The sequence below is a fragment of the Lontra canadensis genome, unplaced genomic scaffold (assembly GCF_010015895.1).
Source record: "Lontra canadensis isolate GAN:19392208 unplaced genomic scaffold, GSC_riverotter_1.0 scaffold24, whole genome shotgun sequence".
Taxonomy (NCBI): domain Eukaryota; kingdom Metazoa; phylum Chordata; class Mammalia; order Carnivora; family Mustelidae; genus Lontra; species Lontra canadensis.
Window position 1 is genome coordinate 19,426,416 of NW_022631018.1, and position 19,146 is coordinate 19,445,561.

The following is a 19,146-nucleotide window of genomic DNA, read 5'->3' on the forward strand; positions in this document are numbered from 1 at the left end:
AGAACTTAAGTGGCTTCTTCAGCACTGAACTCAGTAACAGTTCTCTCTGGGGAAAGGACTCAAATTTTCTCTTGTCACAGCACTGTGCAGTAATTGCATACTGCTGTTCTGGAAGCTGCTTCTGCCCTGTTCCTTCTCTGGGTGCTCCCAGACCACATAATAGGACATGGTGCTTGGTGCACAGATAATGGGATGAGAAGATGTAAGAAACAGCATGTTTGCCAAAGGCATAATGGTTCCTCATGATGATCCGGTCTGGTCAACTCTGAAGAATGGTGCTCTTGTCCAGCCTCTCAAATACTGAGGGCAGAGGTGGGGGCAGGGAGAGTTGGGGGAGAGTCGGTTATGAAACACAGAAACACGCTTGATGGGAAATAAATATGAACCAACCATGACGTAGTTTAGTGATGCGCCGGGCAGCTTCTCCCTCGGCCCCCAGCCCAGCTCATCCCTTCTTTGTTGCCTCCTCAGTGTGAGGAGGGGCTGGTGCTTTTGTGGAGCCGCGAAAGGTTGCTAGGAATCATTTCATTCTTGGGCAGTTGGGGCTTTCTTTTCTCATTGTTCATCGGGTCAGTTTAAGCTTTAAACATCTCAACTGTGTGACACTGTATGAAAATAAGGTCATGTTTAAGACAAAGTGGAAAAGAACCGAACACCTAGAAAAGATGAGTTGGTGAAAACCTTCCAGTGGACAACTTTTGTCTGGGGAGGTGGAGTGAAGTGATCCGGGAACCCTGTCTGTGCTGGGATGGCGATGCCATCAGATGGGGACATGTCCTGTCAGAGTGGGAGGTGAAGGAACGATGTCTCCGCTGGGATAGCGATGCCATCAGATGGGGACACGTCCTGTCAGAGTGGGAGGTGAGGGAAGAACGGGTACCTCATGCCGTGCCTTACGTTGCATCAGCCCAGCTTCCCCAGGAGTACGTGAGCCTCAGGTGATCCCCTGCGCTGGTGCCTTTGGGTTTTCTTCGTGACCAGTGGTTCTAACAGCCACCGGACCTGAGATACAAGTAAAAATGGATGTCTTGTGCCATACGAACATTTTAGCCAGAGAAGGAAACTGGTTTGGCATTTTGGAGTGCAGAAGGTTGTCCTTACAAAAGATTTCTATGGCCCGGAGTGAGAGCATTGTGAGTGAGGGGCCTCCATTTCTTCACTGGAGGGTCTGCCCACCTCTGCCGCTTTGCCTTTCTTTGTGAGGACTTGCCTAGGCCGGAGAGGAGGCCCACGGCACCCCCATTCCGGACAATTTCTTAGCTATCCTCTTCTGCAGTTTTCTGTCTTCGTATGGTAAAGCGAGCCATACAGAGAAGGGAGCTCACCCGATATGAGATCATTTTAAATTGTACTTTAGGTCATGTAAACCTTTGAGAGAGAATTCTGAACTAAATCTCAAATCTTTTTTTTTTAAATCTGAGATTGCAAATTTGGCAGATGTACTCCCTTAATAAGAAACATCTTATTTGGATAAGTGTTTGGGTCTCTTTCACTGGTAGCTTAAAATTTCAGTATCGGAGTTACCATTTGAGGATTAAGTATTAAAAAAAATTCTCTGTTCCTCCAGACTCTCACAGATTCCATTCTTCCAGTGACTTACTGGCACGTTGAGGAACCTTTCTTCTCAAGGTGGTAACATTTCCTTGCACCAGTATTCCGAGTGATGTATTTTCCCCTGAATTTGCTGAACAGAATGTGTGAGGTTTATGTGTTCCAAACCTATAATATCTCCCATGATCTTAACATAATTTATCTCTTACAAGGAGTGTTTTAAAAGTAATAAAAATAGGAATAAATGTTTTGGTGCAATAACAGTTATTAATGAGATCCTTGGGGGCTGGCTGAAATTACTCTGTCTTCTCTGTCTTTTCTCGATATCCAGAATTTTGGCTTCATCTTTTCTCACTTTTTAAAAAAATTCCAGTGTAATTAGCATACATCATTAGTTTGAGATGGACAATATAGTGATTCAACGTTTCTATACCTTTTTTTTTAAATTTTATTTATTTGTTTGACAGAGATCACAAGTAGACAGAGAGGCAGGCAGAGAGAGAGGGGGAAGCACGCTCCCTGCCGAGCAGAGAGCCCAACGCGGGGCTCAATCCCAGGACCCCGAGACCATGACCTGAGCCGAAGGCAGAGGCTTAACCCATTTTCCATATCTTACTCAGCGCTTGTCACAACAAGCGCACTCCTTCGTCCCCATCACCTAGTTCACCCATCCCCGCACCCACCTCCCCTCTGGTGACCATCAGTGTGTTCTGTGTAGTTAACAGTTAGTTGCTCAGTTTGTCTTTTTTTTCTTTGTCCATTTGTTTTGTTTCTTAAATTCCACATGAGTGAAATCATATGGTATTTGTCTTTCTCTGACATCTTTCACTTGGCATTATACCCTCTAGATCCTTCTGTGTTGCTACAAATGGCAAGATCTCATTCTTTTTTATGGCTGAGTAGTATTCCACTGTGTATAAGTATATACACCAAATATATACACCGACAGACAATGTCCACATCGTCTGTCAGTGGACACTTGCATCGCATCTATAATTTAGCTACTATAAGTAACACTTAAGTAAACGTGGGGTTCATTTATCTTTTCAAATTAGTGTCTTTGTATTCTTTGGGTAAATACCCAGTAGTGGAATTAGTGAATCATACAGTAATTCTGTCTAACTTTTTGGGGCCCCTCCATACTGTTTTCCACGGCGGCCACGCCAGTTTCCATTCTCAGCAACAGTGCTAGAAGGTTCTTTTTTCTCCACGTCCTCACCAATACATGCTTCTGTCTTTCCATACTTTGATTGGGCGGACATTTCAGTTGAAGATAGATTATCATCCTTCACCAAATATCATCTTAACTTACCTTTTTTCAAGTTAAGCTCTTTGTAAGATCAAATTACGTATTTTTCCACTTACCTGGTTTTAGCTGAGAGCTATTTTAATTTGGGTCTTCTTCAGAAAAAGAAACAGAACACATTTCGTTTTTATATAGAATAAACTTTGTTTTTATTATAGATATGGATCAAAAATAAAAGTTTTTATGTACATATGACATGTAGTGCAAACCAAAGGCTTTGAAATACCACGGATAGACATGTTGTTGGAAACAAAAGGAGATGAGTCATGGGTGTTAGGATGGCCGTCCTGGAACTGCAGGAGGGGGTCGCCTAGTGAAAACAAAAGAAAACAAAATAACAGAAAAACACGGATGCAGAGGAAGAAAACAATGTTTAAATTATAAGACAAATCCAAATAAAAGCATGCAAAATGATTTCATGAGGGTCAAATTCAAATTAGACGAAAACATGCAGACATGCAGGGGAAATGAGAGAGCCGCATGGCAAAGCAGGCATTTCCCAGGACTCTTCCTGGCGACAGGCCGTGCGCTCGGTGGGAGCCACGTGAGCCCGCTCCAGAAGCTTGTTTTGTACCACGGGATGACAAATCCACGCAACCATATTCAGGAGACTCGGAAATGGCACCAGAGCCCAATACCCTTATGACACTGAGTATCTGTTTCGGAGCCCTGATTTTGTGACGTACGGCTCCTTCCACAGATTCCAGGAAATGTTACATCTCCAGAGGGAGAGGGAGTGGGAAGAGAAGTCACGACAGGTAAAAAAACAATTTTCAAGATGAGGGAAATTAGAAGGTGTCAGGAGAGCAGTGAGCAGTGTGATCCCGTGAACAGTCACGCAGAAAGTGTCAGGAGTTGAGCTTGGAGAAAAGGATTCGCCAGTAAGAAACTGCCCCACGTGACTCTCCCGATAGGAAAACTGTCCAGGCCCGCGGAAGCCTGGGGGTCCGTCTCGGTCGCCTGCCGCCGCAGTTCTGGTTTCTTCTGCGCGGGGTGCGGGTGACCCAGTTTGCTGGATCTTTCTCCATCCCCCTCGCCTGGTTTGCGTCGCGTCGGGCGACGTTTGTGGAATAAGGTCCAGAGCCGTGTTCCATCTGACCTCGGCCTCCGGACGGTTTGCTGCTGGGGGAGTCAGTGCCGCGTTGCCGCGCACGGCCGCGTAAGTGGGAAAGCAACAGGCCAGATGACGCTTTCCCACTGGCTCCCAGCAGACGTCTGGACTTTCATTTCCTCTTTCCTACCACATCGGTAATGAACGCAAGGCCCCAGCGAGCCACGGAACAGGGTGAGGTGAGCTTCGTACCCTGCTCCGCGGGGGACCGCTTTCTGGCCACTCGCGCGGGCGTGCGACAGGCCAACACGCTCCCTTCCCTCTTGCTCTGGGAACTCCAGTGAGCGGGCAAGGACGGCTACCAAAACCAAAAGCTCCTTTTTCATCTTCTAGAGACGTTAATGGAGCCGGACTGACGGGACTGTTTCCGAGCAGCGGTGAAAACCTTCCCTTCCCTCAAGGCCGGGACCAGACCAGTTTCTCTCTGGTCCGGTTTCAGCCCGCTGTGCCGTGGAGGCCCTTGTTTCTGGTGACCTTTCAGCTGCGGGGGCCTGCGGGCCTTCGGCTTCAGAGACCCAGGTAATGGTCTCCCTGGTGTGTTCGTGAAGAAAGCGTAATTAAATTCCCGTCAGGCTCAGTGAGATTTATTACCTGCCCGGCAAGCAGAAACAATTTTTGAGCTCGGAAGGGACTTTAGAACACTTTAACGACCTCAGCAGGGTGGGAGGTGAGCCATTAGCCTGAGCAGCCAGTCCGCGGGGCTGAAGAGACCGTCCGTTAGCAGACGCCAGAGCACTTTCCCTTCTGAGCCCGCTTGGGTGCGCTCACGCAGAAACAGGATCAGAAACGGTCTTGGAATGGGATTCCGCTGACGGCTAGAATGCTTGCCGCAAACATCAGCGTGACGTTGACTCCCCCGGGCGGCTCCTTTCTTTTCCTCTTCACTCTCCTGCACCAACTTTCCTCTCATGGCCAAAAAAGCATTGTCCAGGATGACACCACGCAGCGGCTCAGCGTTAGCGCTAGCATGGCTTTGGGGGTTTGGGTTTTCACTGCTTCTTTTCCAGAACTTTATCACTTACACAATGCCAGAGTGCCCAAAGGCAAGTGCTGGAAACTGTCTGGGCTTTCCCCATGAAGAGCTATAAACGCACCTCCTCACGCTGTGGCTACCTCTGACGTGGAACACGGAGCTGAAATGCTGAGGTTTGGCACATACATAAAATTTGCTAACAAATGTTAAAGTTTAGAATGCTACTGTTCACCCTGCAAGCAAGTTTGCCTCATCAGGATTCTAATTTCAGGTTATACCCTCTTAAGTTTTCTGAAAAATAGCTTCAAAGAATCGTTGCGTCAGAACAGGAAAGGAAGGAGTCAGGAGAAGCTGCATCTAGAACACGGGCGTTGTTCACATACAGAGGACTCAATTTTCAATAGAAGGATTAGTTACCCACGCTCTCTCCGATCTACCGCAATGCTCCAGTCTGTTCTTACGGGGAAATTCCTCTAGCAGCGCCCCTGGGAAGGCTTTATGACAACCTCACAAAACATTCTCCGCTTGTTGGCTTTGCCCAGCATTTAGGGAACTCCGTATCTCAGATCAGCGGATGAGCCTGAAGGCTTGGGAAAGCGAGACAGAAACGGCAACAAGGATAGGCATTCCTTTCTGTTTCTGTTTGGTAATCTCTAAATTTTAAATCAGTCTGGATCCATTCCTTTACAGGAATATAATGGGGTAATGTAATTAATTTAAAGGAGCTTTTCTTTTGAGAGAGAGAGAGAGAAAGAGAAAAGGTTGTATGGAAAATGATCTGCCTCCTCCACAAGGCTTGCTGTATACTACGGCTAATCTAGGTCTTTCCAAGACCTGTATTGCGTGTGTGTCTGCAGTCTGCTTTCGTGCCCCTCCTCTGTACTCTCACTCACGGGGTCTAGTACACCACTGGGATACGGTGGGGTTGTCCAGGAAGACTGTCCCAAGTTGGGAGCGCTAGTTGCTCTTCCATTTGATTTTACCCTGGCGTGGTGATCATGACAGTCTGTACTGGACTAATCCTGCTCAAAGCCTTTTCTCTCTAACCTGACGCCACCGAAGCCGCGTTCCCTCGCGCTAGACCTGTGAGGTGCTTTATGAACAAAGTATGGTGGTCAGATAAATCTGCGGAACATGTAGACACTGACCTTCCTTAGAGAGTCATGGTGCAGTCTGATACCAGAGTTTCTGTAAAGTATTCCAGGAAAGAGACGTTTAATTTTTAGTCATCATTTCCCAAGTGTATTTCATCAAGAAACCCTGGGTATGCATATGTGCAAAACCGACTGAAATCTCGTGGAATACACTTAGGGAAACTCTGGATGAAGACTGTCATTTTAGCCACCATCTCTTGCATGTAGTCTCGTTATTAGGTGGCCACAGTGAGAAAGAGCACCAGCAAAGGATCTGCATCGTGGCAATGCCAGGTGTGCGCTGAAGTACGAAGTGGTGGGTCTGGGAACCATCTGACCCAAACTCCAGATAGATTTCTCAATCTGAAATTTAAAGATTCCAGCAGAAAAACAAGAATCTTGACAACTGAGAAGATATTTACACTGATGCCAGAATTATTTTAAAAATACAAATGGTAATTTGCCAAACAGTTACCAAATAAGTAGTTTGCCAAATAAGGTCTGTTGGTTTGGGTAATTTCCATTAGAAACTATTCTGAATAAGAATCATGCAGTAGAACTCCTACGTATGCACGCACCCCCCCCCCCCCGCAACACAAGTGTACAGCAGGATTCTCCTCCTCTTTTGGTAAAAAGCTTCCTTTGGATGCATTAATGGCTCCAGTCTTGGAAGATGTTGTGATACGAAGAAGAAATTACAACAGGAAAGCAGGAGTTAATACAACAGCCTTTGCAATTCATCTTTTCCCAGTGAATGTATCCTGAACACAGAGGGAAAGTAAACCAGCGTTCTCCTCCCATTCGCTTGTCTCCTGCTTTTGGATGGACGCTCAATCTGGGACTACGTACATTGGTAAGGGACCTGTCATCAAAACTCTGTAATAGAGAGTCTTTCTCTGTGTTCTGGAAACTGAGGACAAGGATGTGTATAGCTACTGTGTAGCACTCTACTCTTCCATTCCCTTACTATTAGGGAAACTAAAGGGGTAACTTCTCCCTTTGATGCCCAATAAGTGCATGAAGGCCAACAGTTGAGTCAAGAGCTCGACTGCTTTCTGTAAGAAATGCCTTCTGTGGACCTGACATGGGGGCAGAGTGTCCTTACCCCCTCTGCTTCCAGGGTTTTTCATGAACACTTCCTCTTCGGTGGCAAAACGAGACGGGGCCTCTTGTCAGTTGTCACACTGCACCCTCCAACTGGCTAAGGCTTGTGCCCTTTTGTAACCTAGTCCAACACGGAGTTTGAATCAGAAATGAAATCTCTCCTACTCTCCTGTCTTTGATTTGTCCAATTTGCTCCCTTTAAAAATCTTGTCCTCCCTCAAATTAATGACAGTAATGCCAAATGCTATTATTCCCCGTTTTGGTAATTCTGGGCCAATTTTGTAAGTATTCAGAAGTCTCAGATCTTACTGATATGCACAGGTATGACCCAAATATATTATACAAGAATGAAGAAGGGGGGAGTCCTTCAAATGTTACCATTTATTTCAGGTTCAGAAATACAGCTTCACATTTTCACAATAGGTACATGTGACCTTCAAGAATGGTACAGGCTTGAGGAACTTGCTTCAAAAATTCCATTCACAGAGTCCATCCATATATCAGCATTAAGAAATCCTGAAAGTGCCAAGAAGACAGCGGAGAGTGTTCTGGCTCAAATTAATGAAAGAATCAACAGAGAAGGTAAGATTTTGCTTCTACACACAGCTTCTTCATAAAAAAGCAAAAGGGGAATTTGATTCAGAAAAAAGAAACAGACGAGCAAGCAACACAGAGGCTGTACATATGAAATTAAACATAAGTCACGGTGAAATTTCTGGTTGAGAAGCATCTTTTTTTTTTTTTTTATCAAACTGGCAGCAGACAGTGCAAGAGGTCAACAGAGTAAATTTTTTGTCATATTTTTTGAAAACATTACACAATGAGCAAAGTTTAAGGAATTCAAAGGGTAAAAAATTAAGAAGAAATGAAAGCCTTAAGCTGAGCCACGTGTGAAACCCCAGACCCGAGAGGTGAGAAGTCTCACTGGTATACCAGTACGAACAGGTCTTAAGACAAACAGGAGACTCTTCCTTGAGTTTCCTCTCTCGCTCTCACACATACACACATTCTTACACATATGTACAACTAGCAATGCATATGCTACACATGCTTCAAAATATTCTGAAGGTTTCACAATACAGAGCACCGCATGATTTTAAGCATACCAACTGGACGGGATGACTTAAGATTATCTAGGAGACACATCGAACCTTCTAAGAAAGGAGTGAGTGATCTAGGGAACTAATCACGTATTTTTCTACAGTCATCTAGCGTTCTTCACGTTAAACTCTGAGCTCACAGCTAGCAGTCCTCTTGGTGAAGCAGACGTAAAACTCAACCCGAGTCTTACATCTTCTCTCCTTCAACTGGATTCCACAATACAGAGACCTCCTATTTAGGTCGTATTCTCAATGTTAAGGAGATAACTGTCAATTTCAAATATTTATCTTGTTTGCCAAATGAGAAACATTTACCTGAAACAAGGGATGGATGACCTACCACTGAGGTATTAAGTAACAACTTCTCTGCATGTTTAGCGAATTTACTCAGAAGAGCCCGCTCTTTTTATTACATTTCAGTATCCCTCCACTTTATTTTTTGACATTTACTGTGGAGGAAAAAAATGACTATGTAGACCAATTTAAGCTTTTTAAGATTCAGCTCAGCAATCCGAGAATCATTTATAATTCCAATCAGAGTTCTTAGAAATGGGTTTCCTGATCTTACACTGTATTTGGCAAAGGACATTTCTCCTTAGATAAGCAGAGCTGTGGACCTAGGTACAAATGTCTGTGGATGCTGTCATGGTAATTCTGAGCATTGTGCCTGTCCTGGAAGACATTTTGGAGACCTCACGTATGTTATCACGGTTCTACGAACCTCTGTTACGTATTCTAGCAGACCCTCCAGAGTGAGCTCTTGAATTAACACAGTTTAAAAAATATATTCATACCCACCCCCACAAAGCACATGTATACATAAATATTTACACCCACATGTAGCATATATACACAATGCACACACAATCACACATGCTTGTGGCATTTTAACAAGGGTTTTTAAACCTACCTACCCAAAGGGGCACCAAAACACGTGTACTCACAGAAATGAATTTCCCATGTATATACTGTATACACAGACACATGCATTGAAAATATGTACACAGGAAACGTCAACATTTATCACATACTGGTATTAGGTCCCATTTCATATTTGAGAATTATGGCTACAGTCTATACTAAAAAATCATAAAATTAATCTATATGACTACATTTAAATTCTAAGTTTAGAAGGCTTACAGTTCTGTCACAGGAACTGGTTTCATCATCATGTTTTGGAACAGGACGGGTTTGTTGCTGAACAAGTAGGCAATTGGCTAATAAACAGGCCCTACTGCTTTTCTGTGTTACAAAAGTCAGCTAAAAGCAACATTCAGAAGAGCAATCTTGGTAGATGACTTCTGGAAATGCAATATATCTGCTCTAAATTGATACTATTTCAATAATCTGTCCACAGTTGAGTAAACAGTTATTCCAATTAGTCGATAAGCGTGCAAGTGACAAGAAGTGACATACCTATCAAACAGGCATACACAGTGAATTTTTCCAAATCCTAAAGATACCGTATGTTTTATTTTGCTAAACATCTGTTGTGTAGACGGCATCAGAGCGGTTGGTTAGGAGGAAGCTACTCAAAAGATGAAAGGTGGTATGGGAAACTCTTAGCTCATGAAGCTACATTCCCACCTTAGGGCCTGGCGTGAACAACGCACTTCGCACACATCTTAGAGCTTCTGACTTCGTTCACCTGGACATCTCCTTTTAGCAGGATGCAAACCCTTTGCGAAATGGTATTAAAACTAATCCTAGTACTGCGGCAAACAAAGTATTCTCCAATGTGCTTCTGGAACTCCAGGGGAGGCTGGGTTCTGTTAGACATAACTGAGAAGAGGTAAGAGAACAAAAATGTGCCTACAGAGACAAGCGGGACAGGGGAACTGCAGGCTCATAATCCAAGAGCAAAAGCCAGAGACGACAAATGCCATTGTTTACGACTACAGAAGATCAGTGGAAAGAAAAGTTGGAAAAACCTCTCCAATTTTCTTTGACATGGTTTGTGCTGATCTAAGAACACACCAGTGGTTATCCACAATATTTTCCTTTGACAGAAGGAAATTTTTGAAATACAGCAAAAGGCAAAACCACGTTTAGCACAAAGCCAAACCCTGAAGTATATAATCCTCTAGCTGCCTGTTTTAGAGAATTCAAAGGAAGAAGCAAAGGGAGTCCGAAAGAGGGAGTTTTATGAAAAGATCTCGTAGATCATTTTGTTTTACTGTGGACATTTACGTAACACGTTTCCATTTAGCGGCAGCACTGTTTTTAAAAACACATTACGTACTTTGCACATCTGTTCCATTCACAAAGAGTTAAGAATTTTTTCAAATGAGGGGGAGAAAAAAGAGAAGATTCAGGCTGGTGACTTGGGGTGGTGGTCTTTACAGAATCACTTGTAACTTAAAAGTTGAAAAGTTCTTTTTATAAATCTCATAGTCTCTGATGGTTGCCTACTACAAGTGGGGTAGCTGTAGCCCCTTATAACTTCGAAACAATGCCATTCCACTTGGCAAGTTCTCTTTTTAATAATGGCTGAAAGTTTTTCCTTCATACTTTATGGGTGTCTGCTTTGGGTATAAAGTACACAGGAAATTAAAGCTAAGTGAACATACAAATCATGTTTGCTGCTTTCAAAGGGAGACATTTCAGTTGGTGAAACCTGATTTACTTCTGTGGAATATGAAATAGTGTCCTGGGACGCCGCCGTTCAGTGAGGACTTGCTGTCTGGGAACAGTCAGCAGACAGCACTCCACTCGGCTTCTGGCTGTTTCCTACATGCTGATCACCTGGTCCTACTTCGTCTACAGCTCAGCCTCAGGACTGAACTATTAACCCCCTGGCTAAACCGATTTTGTAAATTTTTGCAGTGTTAGCATTTGCCAGGTTGCTTTAGATCTCAGTGTCTTAGTTCCATCTTTTGGAATGACCTGTGCAGAGACTCTGAGGTACAGCTGTAGAGCGTGAGCTCCTGCACTTGAAGCATGGCATCCCTCATGAAACGACTTTTATTTTCATTCCAGGGCCCCCTTTAAAAATGGCCATCCCAGAGCAAGGCTCAAGATGTATTAAGCAAGCCTAGAATGGATGGAAAGTTCGTTAAGCCGGCTTTAAAGGTAGGATGAATTCTTACACGAGGGAATTACAAATTAGCTTGGAAAGAGAAAAACTTGCTCCAGCCACGTAAATAAGTACACTACAGTTCATGTCACAGTGGAGTTAGCCACGCCTACATCTCGATCGGTGTGGGATGTTAAATATTTCCCATGTCAGCCTTCACCGTAACCTACAGGGAGGTAAATATATATGTGAATAAAGAAATTAGGTATTTCCAGACACTTCTAGAGATGTGACATTTTGCTTCTTCCTTGAACTCTGAAACTAACTAGCCAAATCTTCTGACCGACTACCAGAAAATTAAGCTTTGATTCGCTGTTGAATATGCTTCGAGCATGAAGCAAAACACGTCAGGATGAGGAGAAGCTCTCTAGAGCAAGCAATGCGTTAACTTTTCCTCTGCAAACTACCTTGTGCTTCTGGAAAAGTCTATTCTTAAGGAATCCTAATTAAAAAAAAAAATCACTTCCTAGCAGTCCTATGAAATAAAGAGAATGGAAAGAGGATCTAAATAGGTCATTAGAGTAGGAGGAAACATTCACGATAGACAACATAATTTCTATCAGCCAAAACAGGATGTGGGAAAGTAAATACACGTATGGCTTAGGTCTAAGCCCGTCTCAAAGCTCTTAAGAATCACACTTAATGGGCTACCTGGTGGGTAACCTAGGAACTTGTCCAAAGCAGTTTCAAATATACGCCAGGGTAGGCAAACGGGCTCTCAAAATATAGGGCTGCTATACAGACCTACCCTTGGTCAGTACAACATCTAAAGCCTCGAAGGGTCAGCAGTTTTCCAGAGTCAAACTTCGAAGGTCTGATACACCATGAGCGACGACGATGAGTGACGAATGCGTTAGTAAAACGGGTTACTTGCCTACTGATGTCCGCACATGCGACTACTCGTGATTTACTGATCAAATATGTTGCTTTCACATAATTCATTAGTAATTAATTGCCAGGCCAGACACTTCGTTTAGTCTAACAGGGAGGATTCTAGTGGACGGATTATAGTGGGACGAGTTGGTGATGGGGGTGGTCTCCGGCTAGAAAGAGAGAAAGAGAAAGGTAAAGAAACAAGTAGAATATCTAGCAGAAGGTCGCCCCAGAGACACACAGCGTCAGCACACACATGCCCATGCGGGGACAGGCCAGCAGCGGCGGTTGCCTGCTGTCATGGTTCTGACACTGTCACCTGTCAGCCAACATTCTGAGACAAAAATGAAGGATTTTGTCACACGCAAATCTTTCTCAAAACAGAAGCTGCCCCCCAATACTAAAACAAAACCCCCAAATCATTTGAAAGCCCCTCTGAAGGTGTGCCATGCGTTTCTCAGCCAACAGAGATGGGTACAGAGGGAGCCGTGTCATGCTATGGCTGCTCCAGGCACTTACAAGGGAGGTTAGGCCTCAGACAATGATGCTCTTTGAATTTTTATTTCCCTTTATATAGTATCCTTCCTCTTTTCTTTTTTTTTTTTTTAAAGATTTTATTTATTTATTTGACAGACAGAGATCACAAGTAGAGAGGCAGGCAGAGAGAGGGAAGCAGGCTCCCTGCTGAGCAGAGAGCCCGATGCGGGGCTCGATCCCAGGACCCCGAGATCATGACCTGAGCCGAAGGCAGTGGCTTAACCCACTGAGCCACTCAGGCGCCCTCTTTTCTTCTTACTGTTACAATGTTATCACTTCTCATTGCCTTCAGCAGTAGCTTTCTCCAGTTGTTCTATATTTTACTTCTAATTTGCAGGGCCCTGGAAACCGGAGAGTCCGGGTTTGGGAGTTCTCTACAGGAAGTGAGAGAAGGCTCCGGAGGAGTGTTGCTTGCTTTCTGGTTGGTCACACTTCTGAGAGCTGAGGGGGCCGAATCCACAAATTCCGGTGTGAACTAGATGTGAGAATCTCGACAGCACCAAGCAATGCTCTTTTTGTCCTGAACCCCTCCATTTACTTCCTGACGTGTTAGGAACTGTGTGTGTACCTGCTTTCATATATAGTTCCTTGGGGAGTAATTTTTATAACCAACAAAATTCAACAAGTTGTACAAATCATAACAACCTTTCTTTTTTTGATAAAACTCTCCCAGTGACTGTTTCAGGACAATACCTTTTGGAAGTATAGTCATGTTGGGGAATTTTTTTCTGTACCGGAAACACTAACATGATTAAATCCAATGTCCCTTCTCAGGTATGAAGAAATGAAGATAGAAAAATTAAAGAAAACAATTACGAAATGTTAAAAAAATCACAAAGCTATAAAAAACTAGACTGTCAAAGAAAAATCAATGAGAAAGAGATCTTGTTGATTAATGGTACAAGTACGGGCCACTTAGGTGCAAACTCATAGATATTAGCGGAGTTCCGTTTGGCCCCGCCCCTGAAAAATATCCAAGAGGCTTTAGAGGCAAGGTTTCCTGGGTGTGGGGGTCAAATTCCAATTTAACCTCTTCTGCTAGGCTCGGTACTAGGTGGGCACTCACTTTCTTAAAGTCTAACTAGACATACTTTAGCGGCACAGTAGCCAAACTAAACCATCAATACCAGTTATTAAGTTTGAAAAGACAAATAAGTCCTCTTTTTGCAGCCTGTCTGCTGGCCGCTGTGACTACCTGAACTGTTTTGTCTGTTCCCTACCGGGAAGGATCCTCCCGAGTTCTTTTTACTTGTGACCGTGGAGCCGCACTGTCCTTCCGCTCGCACCCCGCGCATCTTCATTGAACGTGGCCACATTTATTTAGCTTATGTCCTGAGTCTCGTACCTGCATCATCTTCTCCTTTGTTGTGAAGTTTCTAGAAGCCGGAGGTCACACCCCCTGAACTTGTCTCCTACGGCCTTTAGCATGATGTTACATGCAGTTAGGTGCTCAGTGCTGTTTCATTCATCCGCGAGAAGTGCTCTCCCTCCTTTAAGACTCATGCCAGTGAAGTCTTCCCTTCCCCCCACCTTGATGCGGCTGCTTTGGAAGCATCTCAGCGTACGTCTGTTACAAGCATCACGCGGAACCCTGGTGAGGGTTCTAGGGTTATCTCCACTGATGAGGAATGGGCTGTGTCTTACTCATCGTCCTGTGCTCGCCGGGGAGCTTATCGTACGGCCACGGAACAACCGAACACTGACAACTGAATAGTTACTCCTGGAAGCAGCAGCAGCAGCTGCGAAGCGCTTGTGGTACTCACTGATCTTTACATTACGTTCTCTCAAACTATTAACGACATCTTTAAAATATGCCCCGTTTCAGGTTAAAGTAACCCATATATGTACTCAGTCATTAACAATCCTGAAAGCGCCCCCCCTTCTGGAAAAAATGAGCATCACTTCATTTTTAAGACAATAAAACGCTACTAGAAAGCACTTCAGGAAGCGCATTAAGTTGTTCGATGATTTTCTTAACAAGCGGTGCTGTTTGCCAGCCTCGACACCAGAAGCACATTTACCGTTGACGGTTAGCGTTCATTTCACTGGTCTAGTGTCTGACCATTGGAAGAGTTTCCGGAGACGTTCACCTCATAAGACAGTTTGTGTTGGGCAAAGCAAAGTTATTTGTTTGGTGCCAAATTTTCCTCAGTTGCTTTGTTCAGGGATGGGCTGCATTAAGGAACCCGTTACAGTGAAACGGAGCGTCCTGCATCACAGCGTTCCCGGAAACCCAGTGTGGCGCGGGCGGTGTGCGCCGCGGCAGGAGGCCCGTGTTCCTGCTTCCAAAGCCAAGGGGGAGCTGGCGCACGGGCAGCTGCATTCGTCGCTGCGGGATGGAGCTGTCACCGCGTTCTGGACAAGGACGATCTTTGCGAGAATCCAAAGCTCACACGGGGTGGGTGGCGTTGAAGGCGAGAAATGGACTTTCCTGATAAGAGCGGGGAGCGCGTTACTTGCCTCCGTCTTTCAATTCTCTTCGAAGGACGAAGAACTAAAATTCCATCTGTTCTACAACACTTTGGGCGAGCGGGTCCTGAGTGTTCATGGTGTGAGGCCAATCTTAGGGGTTGAGAATATATTTATAGAGAGAGAGAGAACATACAGAGAATTCTGTAGGGCCAGTGACTTGTGGGGTGCGCCGGCCGGGGGGAGGTGGTGGAAACGACCGTCCCTCTGGTTCCTCGATGCCAGGCAGCATGACCCTGTTGAAAGGGCTTGCTCTTTCCGCCTCTTTCTGCCCTTATTCCTCGTCAGGGTGGGAGGTGGGAATGATGAGCCTGGCAAACGTGTGAGCCACACTGGGTCTGTGTAGCGCAGTCTCCCTACTTTTCCCTGTTGACACCGAAATTTCCTGACTCCCAGTCCGGGACTCTTTCTGTTGGACAGTTACAGTAGCGTGTTCGAGGCAGCAGTTCTCAAATTGGATTGTGCAACAGAATCCCCTGCTGGGCTTGTTAAAACTCAGATTGCCGGGCACCACACAGAGTTCCTAATAGGGTGAGACACTTCTAGCAAGTGCCCAGACACTGCTGATGCTGCGGGTCCTGGGACCAGGCTTTGAAAACCATTGTTCTAAGGCATAATAAGTGATTCTCATCTTGCTTTATTAGCAGCTCCATTCACTTGCCAGATATAATATAATACAAGCAGAAAGAGGAAGTACTAGAAAAAAGTCTCAAGAAGAAGGAAGAAATGGTTGTAGAAATACTTGATACATTTGAGAATTAGACTTAAGCATGGGTCAGATCAGTTTTAGGTTTATTTCGTAAAGACCAAGATACTGTAATGTTCTTGTAAATCATCCCAGAAAAATAACTACTTGCTTAGGGAAGCCTGTATTTGCTTCTGAAAATGGCAGTTAAGTGTAGAAAGGAAGCATCTATACACGCGATTCTAAATTCTCATCTCTGGAGAGGGTATGACTGAAATCCAATCTAATTAGCTGGGTAACCCCTCCCTCCCACCCCCACAAAAAAGAAAAGAAAATCCTCCAAAAAGATAGAGATGAACACATCTAGAGGAATGATATCTGCCTACCAGGGTACTACTTGCACAAAAAAGGATATTCAATAGGCTTCTCTTGAACCGCAAGTTCTACTTATTAAATATAATCCAGGCTTTAAAATACATCTGTCTCAAAAATTCAATTTACATGTAATTACATATTGCATGTAATTACATTTAGGATGATGGAAGAGTCATACATGCCAGGTTTCTAGAGGCCACAAGGATCTGATAGCAACTGGCCCAACTTGTTTATCTTATTGATGAAACAGGTAAAAAAATTTTTTTTCTCTTAAAGAAGGGTTTTGTGTACCGAACCACAGGAAGTAAGGTTACAGCTGGCGAATTTCTTAGAAAACCAGAAAATAGAACTAAAACAAAAACTGCTTCTGAGTTTTCTCACATCAAGCAGAGCATCTGCGCAGGGGGCTGTGCTGTTTTCAAAGCAGCCGCGGGCAAGAGGGGCGCTGGCGGCATCGCTAAACTGGTCTGGGGGGCTGCCCAGCATATGTCGCTCTCGGGAACTGTAACACCTTGTTTCTCCACCATCCTCTTGAATTACTTAATCCTCCTCTCCTTTTTCAAAATTTAAGGCATGTAGGTGTAGTTCATCATCTGAGTGACATAAACTTCCTGTGAACCCAGATTATTCCTCCTCCTGTTTATAATCTGCCACAGCACCTGCAGGGGGCACTGTACCACCCGGTGGCTCGGTGTGCAAGAAGGCGGTCGCCCAAGGACGGGTCAGGGGCGCACCTCCTGGTGAAAGGGAAGGGCCGCTGCCTGGGACCCGGGACTGTGTGCTGCAGGTGTCTGCGCCGGCAGCCACGCGGACCCAGCCTTCTGAACACAGTCGTGCTTGTGAGCCTTTGTTAACAAGACCGATCTTACATATCTACAAGCTACGAGGCCAAGTTTTAAAAAAAACGCTACAGCGGTCAGGACATTGTCCACATGGAAGATAATAGTTTGTAATTTATTATTAAAACTACTATAGGCTTCCCTCCAGCATATTTTTGGCCTTTTCAGCTTTAGTAACAAAATGAGCCAATACTGTCCAAGAACAGTTTACAGTAGATGTTGGAAAGAACACAGAACTTGGAGTCCTTTAAGTGGACTCTAGTCCATTCTCTAGTACGATTCGTGCTGCATACTAGAGCCAGCGTTTCTTTCCCCTGTGAAAATGAACCCGTGGTTTTATAACATATGTCACCGGGAAAGTATGAATCAGTTGATAGACTCTGAAATAAGAACAGAAGGGGGAAAATAGTCCCCAATTGTTATTCGATGATACAAACATCTAACACCTTGTACGAATTAGTCCCTGAGCAGAATGGTAACATAATCCCCCTTACCACATTTTCTTTACATAATCTTAAATACCAGACTTGGATTTCACCCCGAGGGATGGTACAGATGTGCCCATTTCTGTGGCTGTAGCTACAAGGCAGCCTGAAGGAGGACTTGCCCACATTAACTGCTCCGTTGGTGATTCGTAAAAAAGAATTTTACAGTAGCATTCAGCCACACAAGCTTCTCAGTAGACCGAACGAGAACGTGTCTGTGTTTAGATTGTTTCTCCAAATACACTAAATATTGGGCTAATTCCAGAATAAATTTTGCACATCAACTCATTTTGTATTATTTCATTCCCTCAATAAGCCCCGTTCACGTGCTACGTGCGGGATTAAGAGTCAGATGTATAGAGACCTGATCCCTGCCCAGGAGTTTCTACTGGTGATGGGGAGAGAGACCAGTAAACCGTGCCGACAGCGCGGAAGATGGTGTAACGGGACGGTGTCTCAGCTTCGGGGGCCCCTGGAGTCTTAGCCTGGGTCGGGGGGAAGGGTTAGGAGGACCTGGGGGGTTACAAGGACTTCCAGAAAACAAGGGAAGTTGAGGGGACTGGCAGTCCAGAAACAGGAACTAGTACGTGTGAAGGAAAGCAAGCTAGAAAAAGTCCTGTCCCTTTGAGAAACCGAGCCTCGTCTGGTTCTGCACGTGTCATCGTGATTTGTTTTGCTCTGAGTCCTAATGCATAAAACGGGTAACTTACAGGCTTTGGAGTTAAAATAGGATTCCTAAAAAGCACTGCTTTTGAGATTTTTAAAAATGTTGTAGCCTCTGTACTACAGATCACCAACAACAGATATGCTGGCTGGAGGGAAAGACGGAAGGACAGGCAAAGCAGCAGAGGGTTAAGAGGAATATGAGGGGAGAAAAGTGTAGAGAGAAAGGACGTGGCTTGAAAAGAGCTCTAGGTGCACATGGCTACTTAGTGAATTTAGGCAGTGTCCCTTCCCATGATTTTTTTCCCCATTTCTCTTCCTTTCTTTCTCTCTCTTTTCTCCCTTCCTCCCTCCCTGCTCTCTCTCCCTCTCTCTTTTGAGCAGTCCCCAAAGAGATCTCCAAGAACTTACATGATGTAGAAACCTAGTCCCATTGGTTTTGCTGGGGCACAACTATTTCTAACCCTCTTCATCTTCTGTCCTCTTCTGCCTGCCCTTCTCCTCATTCCCACCCCAGGCACCAGGGGAAGGGGTTGGCCAATGCCGCCATTTGGGGGAAGGAGGAGAGCTTGGGAAGGAGGTGCTAAGAGCCAGCGACGGGGAGAGGCAAACGTCTACTTCTGAGATGCACATTCTGTTGTCATCTCAAGTCAGTGAGAAGAAGAAAAAGAAGCAAGGATGGGGAGGAAAAAGGCAACACTTTGAACCTGTGTAGAGAACTAGAACATTCATTTCTGGTTTAGAAAGACAAAAGACTTTGTGCCCCTCTCTGTTAGAGAGCAGGAACCTGGCAGGCATGAGTATCTGACCGGGGGCCTCACCTCAGACAGGGCAAATAGGGAACTAGAAAAATTGATGGAGAAGTT

At 44.7% G+C, this 19,146-nt stretch overlaps 1 protein-coding gene across 5 annotated transcripts in view; it reads right to left on the bottom strand.

The window, feature by feature from the left end:
- Positions 1-11,341: 11,341 nt before the first annotated feature.
- DNM3 (dynamin 3) overlaps positions 11,342-19,146 on the bottom strand; it is a 516,334-nt gene continuing 508,529 nt past the window's right edge. For all 5 annotated transcript variants that reach the window (XM_032862979.1, XM_032862977.1, XM_032862981.1 and 2 more), the window contains one exon: positions 11,342-12,397. In XM_032862979.1, the coding sequence (XP_032718870.1) occupies positions 12,328-12,397 (70 nt within the window). In that variant the 3' untranslated portion in view covers positions 11,342-12,327. The remainder of the gene's footprint in view (positions 12,398-19,146) is intronic.